Raw genomic sequence first — 13228 nt, forward strand, 5'->3', positions numbered from 1 at the left:
CACTTGTGCTAATTCAGCAGTTTAACTATATTAAAGATAACTGTGATAAACTGTGAAATGCTGATTTCGTTCCCAGAAATTTACAACCCAGGATAAATTGAGGAGAAAAGTACAATGGAATGCTGAAAATCCGTAAATGGAAATACCATGTAAGAATATAGTAGATAGGGGCAGAAATACGCTATTTGACTCTTCAAACTTACTTTGCTTTCAAACAGATTGTAATCAATTGTCTACCTCTGCACCCATTTTCCCCGCTACCACCAAATGTCTTTATTATCGGCAAAATCTATCAATTTCTATCTTGAACATGCTCAGTGATTAAGCTTCCACAGCCCTCAGAGGTGTTAGCATGGATAGAAAATCAGCTGACACAAATCAGAGAGCATGCCAAAATGGGTCTTTGTTTGATTGGCAGGTTTTGACGAGTGGAGTCCTGCAGGGATCTCTGCTTGGACCTCAAACTTAAATGAACGGGAAGCGTGAAATGAAGGCTGCGATAATTCCAGAGGCTCATAGTCTGGTGTCTCATGAGAGATAGAGAAAGATGGCTAATGATGGGTTTAACTTGAGGATCACCACACCTCAGTCAAGGGGCAAGGTAGAGAAATAGTGTATGAGAATTGATCCTGCGCTATTGGTATCACTCTGCATTGAAGAATCACACAGCTGTCCAGCCAGCTGAGCTAACTGACCCCTTGAAAGAGTGAACTGAGGGGAATGAAGGCTAGGTACTTAAATTTTCAGATTACATGAAATTGGATAGAAATGTATCTTGTAAAAAGGACATAAGGAGGTTGCAGGTGGGTAGGGAGAGTTTGATTAATTGGGTAGAAACCTGGCAAATATAATATTGTTATGAAGAAAAACAGAAGCTATTGGAAAAGCTCAGCAGGTCTGGCAGCATCTGCGCACTGTGCAGAGAAATCAGAGTTAACATTTCATGTCCAGTGACCCTTCCTCAGAACAGCATCGGCAGTTCCTTCAGTTATTAGTTAGCATTGTTATGATCCTTGCTAATGTTAATGCTAACAAGTCAAGTTACAGAGTGAAACCAAGCTTGATAAATTATCAGTTTAATCTTTCCATTTGGTTACCGGGGTGGTTGTTCCCTAGAAATATTCACGGCAGGCTGTCAGTGTTCTTTATCCAATGAACACAAGTGTATTATCTAAAAGCTTTGTACACATATGTCACTTTAGAAAGATCTTAACAAACTGTCAATGGTGCTATTTTCTGGGTCTGTAGACTTTGAAGGAGCAAAAATGGCTTTTAGTAGAGTGATGTGCTCTTCCTGTCGGATGTGGGAGTTTAGGGAGAGTTTCCATGTTACTGATGCAGGAAGTGTCCTTTGTTGTGAATCATGTCAGTTTACATGGATCGGTTGGAGTGGCAGTTAGAGGGAATAAGGAATTTACCAAGAGCTAGGGGGTGTGATGGATGGCAGTTATAGAAAGGGAGAAAAGCCGCATATACAATCAGGTAGATAGGTTAACTCTTGGAAAGGTAGGAGGGGCAGGTAGGTTGTGCAGGAGTCTCCTATGGCTATTCCCATCTCAAACAAATATGCCGTTTTAGAAAATGTAGGGAGTGATGGACTCGTGGGGGAATGTAGCACAACAGCCAAGTTTCTTGTATCGAGACTGGCATTAATGTAACGAGAGGAACATTGGGTTCCAAGCGATTGATTATGTTAGGGAAGTCTCTGGTTAGACGCACAGACAGACATTTCTGCAGCCAGCAGCGAAAAGTCAGAATGGTATATTGCTTCCCCAGTGCTAGGATCAGGGATATCTCAGAGAAGGTGCAGAATGTTCTCAAAGGGGAGAGGGACCTGCAGGAGGTCATTGTATACATTGGAACTACTGACATAGGAAGGGAAAAGGATGAGATTCTGAAGGGAGAATATAGAAAGATAGAAGAACTTAAAAAGATGTTCCTCAAGGGTAGTAATATCTGGATTACTCCCAGTGCTATGAGCTAGTGAGGGCAGGAATAGAAGGATAGAGTAGATGAATGCATGGCTGAGGAGCTGGTGCAGGGGAGAAGGATTCACATTCCTGGATCAATGGAATCTCTTCTGTGATAGAAGTGACCTGTACAAGAAGGATGGATTGCACCTGAATTGGAAGGGAACTAATATACTGGCAGGGAAATTTGCTAGAACTGCTTGGGAGGATTTAAACTAGAAAGGTTGCGGGGGGGGGGGGGGCGTATAGGTGGGAGCCAGAGAAATAACGAGGAAAGAGATCAATCTGAGACTGGTACAGTTGGGAAAAGGAACAAGTCAAATAGTCAGGACAGGCAGGAACAAAGCAGAGAACAAGGTCGGACTGATAAATTAAACTGCATTTATTTCAATACGAGAGGCCCAACAGGGAAGGCAGATGAACTCAGGGCATGGTTAGGAGCATGGGACTGGGATATCATAACAATGACAGATACATGGCTCAGGAATGGGCAGGACTGGCAGCTTAATGTTCCAGGATACAAATGCTACAGGAAGGACAGAATAGGGACAGGAGAGGATCGGTAGTGGCATTTTTGATAAGGGATAGCATTACAACTGTACTTGAGGATATTCCTGGAAATACATCCAGGGAAGTTATTTGGGTTGAACTGAGAAATAAGAAAGGGATGATCACCTTATTGGGATTGTATAATAAACCCCCTAATAGTCAGCGGAAAATTGACAAACAAATTTGTAAGGAGATTTCAGTTATCTGTAAGAATAATAGGGTGGTTATGGTAGGGGATTTTAACTTTCCAAACATAGCCTGGGACTGCCATAGTGTTAAGGATTTAAATGGAAAGGAATTTGTTAGTGTGTCGAAGACAATTTTCTTGGATGTACCTATTAGAGATGGTGCAAAGCTTGACATACTCTTGGGAAATAAGGCAGGACAAGTGACTGAGGTGTCAGTGAGGGAGTATTTTGGGGCCAGCGACCATAATTCTATTTGTTTTAAAATAGTGATGGAAAAGGATAGACCAGATCCACAAGTTGAAGTTCTAAATTGGAGAAAGGCCAATTTTGACGGTATTAGGCAAGAACTTTCAAAAGCTGATTTGGGGGCAAAAGTTCGCAGGTAAAGGGATGGTTGGAAAATGGAAAGCCTTCAAAAATGAGATAACGAGAGTCCACAGATAGTATATTCCTGTCAGGGTGAAAGGCAGGGATGGTAGGTGCAGGGAATGCTAGATGACTCGAGAAATCAAGGGTTTGGTTAAGAAGAAGAAGGAAGCATATGTCAAGCATAGACAGCAGAGATCGAGCCAATCCTTAGAAGAGTATAAAGGCAGTAGGAGTATACTTAAGAGGGAAATCAGGAGGGAAAAAAGTGGATATGAGATAGCTTTGGAAAATAGGGTTAAGGAAATCCAAGGAGATTTTATAAACACGATAAGGACAAAAGGGTAACTAGGGATAGTATAGGGCCTCTCAAAGATCAACAAGGCAACCTATGTGTGGAGCCGCAGGAGATGGGGCAGATACTAAATGAATATTATGTATCAGTGTTTACAGTGGAGAAGGACGTGCAAGATATAGGATGTGGGGAAATAGATGGTAGCATCTTGCAAAATGTCCATATTACAGAGGAGGAAGTGCTGGATGTCTTGAAACGCATAAATGTGGATAAATTCCCAGGACCTGATCAGGTGTACCCAAGAACTCTGTAGGAAGCTAGAGAAGTGATTGCTGAGCCCTTACTGAGATATTTGTTTAATTGACAGTCACAGGTGAGGAACCGGAAGACGGAGGTTGGCTAACGTGCCACTATTTAAGAAAGGTAGTAAGGACAAGCCGGGGAACGATAGACCGGTGAGCTTGCCATCGGTGGTGGGCAAGTTGTTGAAGTGAATCCTGAGGGACAGGATTTATATGTATTTGAAAAGGCAAGGACTGATTAGGGACAGTCAGCGTGGCTTTGTGCATGGGAAATCATGTCTTAGAAACTTGATTGAAATTTTAGATAAAGTAACGAAGAGGATTGGTGAGAGGAGAACAGTGGACATGATCACTAAGGTGTTTGACAAGGTTCCTCATGGGAGACTGATTAGCAAGGTTAGATCTCGTGGAATACAGGAAGAACTAGCCATTTGGATACAGAATTGGCTCAAAGGTAGAAGACAGAGGGTGGTGATGGAGGGTTGCGTTTTAGACTGGAGTGACCAGTCGAGTGCCATAAGGATCGGTGCTGGGTCCTCTACTTTTTGTCATTTATATAAATGATTTGGATGTGAACATAGTTAGTAAGTTTGCAGATGACACCAAAATTGGAGGTGTGGTGGACAGTGAAGAAGGTTACCTCAGATTACAACAGGATCTTGATCAGATGGGCCATTGGGCTGAGGAGTGGTAGATGGAGTTTAATTTAGATAAATGCAAGGTGCTACATTTTGGGAAAGCAAATCTTAGCAGGACTTATACACTTAATGGTAAGGTCCTAGGGAGTGTTGCTGAACAAAGAGACCTTGGAGTGCAGGTTCATAACTCCTTGAAAATGGAGTCACAGGTAGATAGGATAGTGAAGAAGGCGTTTGGTATGCTTTGGAATATTGCGTGCAATTCTGGTCTCCTTCCTATCGGAAGGATATTGTGAAACCTGAAAGGGTTCAGAAAATATTTACATGGATATTGCCAGGATTGGAGGATTTGAGCTATCGGGAGTGGTTGAATAGTGTTTTCCCTTAGGGTGAGGGGTGAGCTTATAGAGATTTATAAAATCATAAGGAGCATGGATAAGGTAAATAGACAAGATCTTTTCCCTGGGTTGGGGGGTGTCCAGAACTGGAGGGCATAGATTTAGGGTGAGAGGGGATAAATTTAAAAGGGACCTAAGGGGCAACTTTTTCACGCAGAGGGTGGTGCGTGTATAGAATGAGCTGCCAGAGGAAGTGGTGGAGGCTGGTACAATTACAACATTTAAAAGGCATCTGGATGGTTATATGAATAGGACGGGTTTGGAGGGATACGGACCAAATGCTGGCAAATGGGATTATATTAGGTTCGGATATCTGGTCGACATGGACCAAAGGGTCTGTTTCCGTGCTGTACATCTCTGACTCTATGACTCTGATATCCTTTACTGTTCCTAGTGAAGTGTTATTCTTTAATTACTTAAAAAAAAGTGAAAATTGCTCGAAATGTTTGCAGCAATTTCTGTTTTTGTTTCTGATTTCCAGCATCCTTAGTTCTTTTGATTGTTTTCTTTAATTTCTTACTAAAGTGGCTCTTATTTGCTGACCTGCAGACTACTTTGCAGATCTATATCTTAACCATCTTCAGTACTGACAGCTTGAAAAACCTCTCCACAAACTCTCAAAGCTTGGACACTTAACAAATTAAAATCCTTCTGCTGAAGACAAACTGTTTCCTGAACTGAAACTAAAATAACTGGACAGAGGCTGGTATCCTGTCACCCATTCATCCAGTCACCTTTATTTACACATGGAGGGTCCTAGACACTGATGCAGCTCCCTCAGAGCCAGCTCTTGGAGTGAACAGGATATCTGACACTCCTGTTTATTTTTTTTTATTTTTTTTATTTTTTTTATTTTTTTTTTCTTTTTTAATTTTTTTTTCTTTTTTTTAAAATTTAACCCCCACACTACCACCTAAGTGCGGTAGTGCTTATTTTATCCCCAGCACCCATGGTGTGTGTGTATGCAGGTGTGAGACACAGTGGAAGACACTAAGTGCACGAATCTTTATTCAATTTCCACCACCAGGAAGATAGGAAAACACCCGGGTGGCCAGTGACAAACACTGCCCTTCACATCAAAGGACAGTGCTGTGTGATCAAAACAGTGAAGGGGAGGGTAGGGACTAAATCAAAATAGAGTTGGAGGGAGAAATGATGCACTCCACTCCCTGCGGCGCCCACCTCTCCCTAAACAACTCCAGGGTGTTGGTGAACACCGCGAATTTCTTGATTATATATTTTTTTCTCTTTTAAATTTTAACCCCCACACTACCGCCTAAGTGCGGTAGTGCTTATTTTATCCCCAGCACCCATGTGTGTGTGTGTGTGCAGGTGTGAGACACAGTGAAAGACACAAAGTGCACAAATCTTTATTCAAATTCCACCACCAGGAAGATAGGAAAACACCCGGGTGGCCAGTGACGGACACTCCTGTTTATTTTTATTTTTTTTTTTGTTTTTTTTTTATTTTAACCCCCACACTACCACCTAAGTGCGGTAGTGCTTATTTTATCCCCAGCACCCATGGTGTGTGTGCGCAGGTGTGAGACACAGTGGAAGACACAAAGTGCACGAATCTTTATTCAAATTCCACCACCAGGAAGATAGGAAAACACCCGGGTGGCCAGTGACAAACACTCCTGTTTATATCTGTCTGCCAGGGCTACCTGATTGAACCAGATTAATTGCTCCAATCAGGGAACTCATACTATATGATGTTCACCTAGCTGACTTCATTACAATTACTACAGAAATCTAATTCTGAGCTGAACTCAAAAAAACTAGTGGGTCCTGGTTTAGTTCCGCTGTGTGTCATAAAAGTTCAATTTTGTAAATTTCATCAGTCAACAGCATAGGTATCCTGCTCAGCATTTAACTTAAATCACATGCCTTCTTAGAATTAAGGTCTTCAATTTACAGTTCCAAATGATTTGCTGACCGCTTTAAAAAAAGCTTGCATAAAATTGAAATCATACATTTATTTTACCTCTACTTTAAGATTCTAACTCCCAAATTGTGATAATATGTTTTACACTTTAAGCACAATATGAATCAAGTCAACTTTTTTATATTGCTTCCAGTGAGTTTACATCCTCTCTTAATTAAGATGACTGAAACTGCACACAGTTCTCGAGATATGGGCTACCCAATGCTATACATAACTTTTACACAATATTCTTATCTTTATGTTCTGTCTTTATGACCTGGACGGCCAGGTAACTTGTTAATAGGAGAAAGCAGAAGTTACATTTTTTTTACTTTCCAGTATTCCTTGTTTTGGTTAAGCCATACTAAGGGACTTCATAATTTTACATCCTAGTTCTGCTGAAAGGTTTCTTCTTAGGCAGCACCTCAGTACTTCCAGTTTCATGGGTTTTGAGGTAGCTGATAAGTCTCTGCAAAATCTGCAGACTATAACATGAGGGATGGGTTGTATTTTCAGGGTTAGATAGGTGTGTTGTTTGGAAGTTTGATTGCTTCCAGTGATGCTTCAACTTCGCTTCTGCACTTTCCTGATGAAGGATCTCAAACTGTTCAGTACCTTCCTGAATGTGCCTTTTCCTTGCAGTTGGTCACGAGCCAGGATCTCTCGATGCAGGTTTTTGATTTCTTTAATTTCTGGACATTTTGAAAAGTTTCCACTTTCATCCTAGGAGTTTGCTGTCATGATTGAGTTCTGAGTGAGAAGGGTCTAAGTAGAATCACACAGCATGAAAAGATGTCACTCAGCTTCATGTGTTACCAGATAACCTGAGGTATTTCACCATCGCCTTGAATTCTCCTCTGAAAGTGGCAATTGAATCTGTTTCTACCACCTTTTACATATAGTGCTTTCTAGATCATTTTAACTTGCTGTACACCTGGAGCATTAATTTCCTGAATGTGGTGCTGGAAAAGCACAGGAGGTCAGGCAGCATCCAAGGAGCAGGATTTGACGTTTCGGGTAAAAGCCCTTCATTCTCCTGCTCCTCGGATGCTGCCTGATCTGCTGTGCTTTTCCAGCACTGCACTCTCGACTCTAATCTCCAGCACCCGAAACATTAATTTGTCTGTTCTCTTCTAAGAAGCTGATGGAATTTACACTCTGCTAATTTTGATTTGTGAATAATCATCTGGTGGATAAATTCTGGGGCCTGACAATTATTGAGAATGTAATCATTGATTTGCGTTTTTGTTTTCTTTTTTCCAGGATAGGATTGCAGACTTAGAAAGTGTAAGTATTTCATTTTGCTAAATCCTTGTGTATGCCTATAACTTTTCATTCAGTTTTTGTTTACGATTGACTGTTCCATGCACAGGAATCCTGAATAAGCAATTTGGGATAGGCAATAATGGGCCAGTTTTGCCAAGATCTCACGAATTAACAAGTAAAAGAATCAGCCATGCAATTTAAGACTATTCATAGAACCACTCCAATTTGTAAGTGTACAATGCAGCAATTTGAAAACTAGCAAAGCTGGCTGTCAATTGAATATTTTATAATAGCGGAAATTGGAAGGTGAACTCAATCCAGTAAGGTATAGAATTCTTCTCTGCACATCGCAGAATCGTACATCACTAATGAAGATCACTTTACCCATTTGACGTTTTAAAATAGCTACCCAATTAGACACAGTATTCACCCATGTCTGTGCATACATCCAATTCTTTTTTGAGAGTTACCATTGAATCTCTTTCTGCTACCCTTTCAGGCAGTGCATTTCAAATCACTACAATTCACTGAAGTGAAACAAAATCTCATTCTTCGACACTCTTGTTTTTTATCAGTTCCCTGAGATTTGGACTTCTGGTTATGGACCACCCTGTGATCAGAAATAGGAGCTCTCTCTTTACTCCATCTAAGCGTCTCATTATGAATTAGTAACCATGGGCAGTACTCATTTGATCATTAATTAGCACCAAATTATTTACAGTTTAATTGCTAGTGATGCAAAAATAACTGTACGGGTATAATATTGGGTCAGAGAGCAGGTCCGGGTGGACAGCTAATGCAGGTTGTTGGATCTCAGTGGGCATTGCTTTTGGAATTTCTAAAGAAACTAGTATCAGCTTGGCACCAGATGAATGTGAAATGTATTATCTGAAACCATCTGTGTAACTCAGAAGAAAGTGTAATGCACTGAGTCTCAATAAGAAATGCTCCTTTTCAGGCGAAGTGGGAGCTGCATTGGTTTTGTAGAATGTGTTGCTTATCCAGAAGGAGCATTGTATGGAACTGCCTTTGAATGGAATTGTCCTCTAGAAGACACTGAAAGATGAAGAAGTCCCCTTAATTACATTGTAGTTCTCATTTCAGTACTTTGTCATTGCAGTTTCAGCATTGTTAATTTTAGGAACAGGGGTCGACCATTCAACCCCTCGAGTCTGTTTCACCATTCACTAAGCTCATGGCTGATCTGTGACCTAACTCCATGCCTTTGGTCCATATCTCTTAAAAATGTATCTGTTTCAGATTTAAAATTAACAGCTGATTAGCATTACCTCCTGTTTGTGGAAGAGAGTTTCAAATATCTACCACCCTTTGTGGGTAGAAGTGCTTCCTAATACCTCCCCTGAGGCCTGGCCCTACTTCTCAGACAATGCTTCTTAGTTCTCGAATCCTCAACCAGCAGAAATAGTTTATCTTTGTCTGCCTTGTCGTTTCCTGTTAATATATTGAAAACTTCAATCAGATCATCCCTTAACCTTCTAAATCCTCGAGAAAACAGACCTAATTTGTATAACCTATCCTCCTGAAGTGCATATATCATTCTTATAAACTTGCCTTGAACTTGCCTTTCTTTCATTCAGTCACTTATTTCTTCAACTAGCTGTCCTGTGCGAAGCTGTGTGGCATACTGGGTAATAAGTGGCCCTGGCAGATCGCTCCTTTGCAAGTGCTGCTTCCTAGCACCGTCAGTGAGCCCTTCCATCACTTTACTGAATGATCAATTGTAGATTGATCGGGAAGTAATTGGTCAGGTCGGATTTGCCCTGCTTTACAGTACTTTTGCTAGAACATTGTCAGAACCCATATAAATATACACACCCTTCAGCAGTTTCTGAATATCATGTGTGGTGAATTGAATTGACTGAAGCCTGGCATCTGTGGTTTCTGGGCTTTGGGAGGAGTCTGAGCTGGACCATCCATTAGGCACTTCTAACTAAAGATAGATTCAGTGCTTCTGCCTTGTGTTTGCACTAACATGCAGTCTTTCCTCATCATTGAAGATGGATTTATAGAATCAGAGAATAGTGTGGTCCATTCAACCTATTGAGTCTGTGCTGACTGACCCGAAAATGCACTTTCCACTGTTTCGCCCACAACCTGAAATGTTATGATAGTTCAAGTGCTCATCCAAGTAATTTTAAAGGTTCCAACTCAACTATCCTACCAGGTAGTGTGTTCCAGATTCCCATGACTGGGTGAAAGTCCTTTTCCTCAAATCCTTTCTAGACACTCTGTCTTTCACCTTAAAATTATGTCCCCATGTTAGTGACCCTTCAACTAAGGGGAACAACTACTTTCTATCCACCCTTTCTATCCCTCATAATCATATATACCTCCATCAGGTCCCCTCTCAGCCATCTCTGCTGTAAAGAAAACAAGTTGATCTTATCCAGCCTCTCTTCATCGATAAAATGCTCGAACCCAGGAAACAGCCTGGTGCATCTCCACTGCACACCCTCCAATCATATCCTTCCTGTTGAGCAGTGACTGGAACTGCACGTTTTACTCCAGTTGTGGCCGAACCAAAGTTTTGTACAACTCCAACATAACCTCCCTATCATAATCTATGCCATGATAAAGGCAAGTGTTCAATATGCCTTTTTCATTAACCTATTAAGATGCATTACACCCTTATCCTCTGAGCTTCCTAGTGTCCTGTCATTCATTGACTTCCTACTGAAGGGCTCCTGCCCGAAACGTCGATTTTCCTGCTCTTCGGATACTGCCTAACCGGCTGTGCATTCCCAGCACCACTTTCTTGACTCTGTAATCTCCAGCATCTGCAGTCCTCACGTTCGACCATTCATTGACTACACCCTTGTCTTGTTATTTCTTCCAAAGTGCATCACTTCACATTTATCAGGGTTAAATTCCACCTGCCACTGATTTGCCCAATTTGTTTTTATCCTTCTGTAGAACATAGAACATAGAACATAGAACAATACAGCACAGAACAGGCCCTTCGGCCCACGATGCCTAGATTAAGTACCCATCCATGTACCTATCCAAATGCCGCTTAAAGGTCGCCAATGATTCCGAGTCTACCACTCCCATGGGCAGCGCATTCCATGCCCCCACCACTCTCTGGGTAAAGAACCCACCCCTGACATCTCCCCATACCTTCCACCCTTCACCTTAAATTTATGTCCCCTTGTAACACTCTGTTGTACCCGGGGAAAAAGTTTCTGACTGTCTACTCTACCTATTCCTCTGATCATCTTATAAAGCTCTATCAAGTCACCCCTCATCCTTCGCCGTTCCAACGAGAAAAGGCCGAGAACTCTCAACCTATCCTCGGACGACTTCCTCTCCATTCCAGGCAACATCCTTGTACATAGACCCCAAGATCCCTCTGTTCCTCCACCTGACTAAGAATCCTACCATTAACCCTGTATTCCGCAATCATATATACCTGTAACCTAACATTTTCTTGCTCACTCTGAACCACCTGGCCAATTGAAGTGTCATCTCCCTCCACTTTATCTTCTATATTGTTTAGAAATGTCATGAGCAATAAGGAACCTAGCATTGTTCCCTGTGGTTATGCAATGGACAATGGCCTCCCATCACAGCTTTCTACCACCACCCTCTGTTTTCTACCACTAAACCAATTTTGGGTCCAACTTGCCAAGTTACCCTGGATTCCATTAATGGAGCCTGATAGTTGTTTAATTGTCTACCAGCATTCAAGACTGGATGTGGCAAGAGTGCAGAGTTTTGTTGGTTCGGATCTGTTGGTTGTATGATTGCTTAGGCTTCTAAATCATGTACAGCTTCCACTGTTTAGCATGTACGTAGTCCTGTTTTATAGCTTCAGCAGGTTGGCTCCTAATTTTTAAATATATCTGGTGCCACTCCTGATATGCCCTCCTGCACTCTTCATGTTCTTCCTCATAAAAGCATATCGCCTAACACTTCTTCACATTCTACTGCACCTGCCACTTATCCTTCCACTCCAACAACATGTTTATGCCCTTCTGGAATTTTACATTCTCCTTCTCACCATTCACAATGGTTGCTCATTTTGTATCATCAATGCCAATTTTGAAATTGTGCCCTGCATACAAAGGTAACTTCTGCTCTTCAAACTTTTCACTGCAGCCTTGCCCAACACTATGCCATTTCCGGCTGCCTTTGCAATGCCCCGTCCCCATTTTGTGAGAAGTGGCAGAGACTTTTAGCCATGCTGTTATATACACTTGAATCCTTGCAATCCTTCGCTCTTCTATTTCAAAAGCCAGCCTAAATCTATCTTTCAGAGCTTTCAATCAGCACCTAATCCATGGCTTATATCTGAGAGTTAATTTTTGTATCTGTGAATGTCTTGGGTGTTTACCATGGAGACAGTGAGGTCTGCAGATGTTGGAGATCAGCGTTGAGAGTTTGGTGCTGGAAAAGCACAGCAAGTCAGGCAGCATTCGAGCAGCAGGAAAATCGACCTTTCGGGCAGGAGCCCTTCATCAGGAATGAGGCTGGGATGCTGGGGTGGAGAGATAAATGGGAGGGGGGTGGGACTGGGGAGAAGGTAGCTAAGAGTGCAATAGGTGGATGGAGGTGGGGATAAAGGTGATAGGTCGGAGAGGAGGGTGGAGCAGATAGGTGGGAAGGAAGATTGGCAGGTGGGATAGATCATGAGGACGGTGCTGAGCTGGAAGGTTAGAACTGGGGTAAGGTGGGCGGAAGGGGAAATGAGAAAACTGGTGAAGTCCACATTGATGCCCTGGGGTTGAAGTGTTCCGAGGCGGAAGATAAGGCGCTCCTCCTCCAGGCATCGGATGGTGAGGGAGTGGCAGTGGAGGAGGCCCAGGACCTGTATGTCCTCGGCAGAGTGGGAGGGGGAGTTGAAATGTTCAGCCACTGGGTGGTGGGGTTGGTTGGTGTGCGGATGTCCCGGAGATGTCTCTGAAGTGCTCTGTGAGAAGATGTCAAGTCTCCCCAGTGTAGAGGAGACTGCATCAGGAGCAACGGATACAATAAATGATGTGTGGAAGTGCAGGTGAAACTTTGATGGATGTGGAAGGCTCCTTTAGGGCCTTGGACAGAGCTGAGGGGAAGGTGTGGGCGCACGTTTTACAATTCCTGCGGTGGCAGGGGAATGTGCCAGGAGGGGAGGCTGGCTTGTTAGGGGACGTGGACCTGAACAGGTGGTCACGGAAGAAATGATCTTTGTGGAAATTGGATAAAGGTGGGGAGGGAAATATATTCCTGGTGGTGGGGTCTTTTTGTAGGTGGTAGAACTGTCAGCAGATGATTCGATTTATGGTTGGTGGAGTGGAAGGTGAGGACCGAGGGGATTCTGTCCTTGTTGCAG

General features: G+C 42.5%; 1 protein-coding gene across 3 annotated transcripts in view; it reads left to right on the plus strand.

Moving 5' to 3' along the window:
• LOC122553367 (centrosomal protein of 128 kDa) overlaps window positions 1-13228 on the plus strand; it is a 407594-nt gene that overhangs the window by 343189 nt on the left and 51177 nt on the right. For all 3 annotated transcript variants that reach the window (XM_043696980.1, XM_043696981.1, XM_043696985.1), the window contains exon 19: window positions 7897-7920. In XM_043696980.1, coding sequence (XP_043552915.1) covers window positions 7897-7920 — 24 coding nt within the window. The remainder of the gene's footprint in view (window positions 1-7896; window positions 7921-13228) is intronic.

Source organism: Chiloscyllium plagiosum, chromosome 10 (assembly GCF_004010195.1).
Source record: "Chiloscyllium plagiosum isolate BGI_BamShark_2017 chromosome 10, ASM401019v2, whole genome shotgun sequence".
Classification (NCBI taxonomy): Eukaryota; Metazoa; Chordata; class Chondrichthyes; order Orectolobiformes; family Hemiscylliidae; genus Chiloscyllium; species Chiloscyllium plagiosum.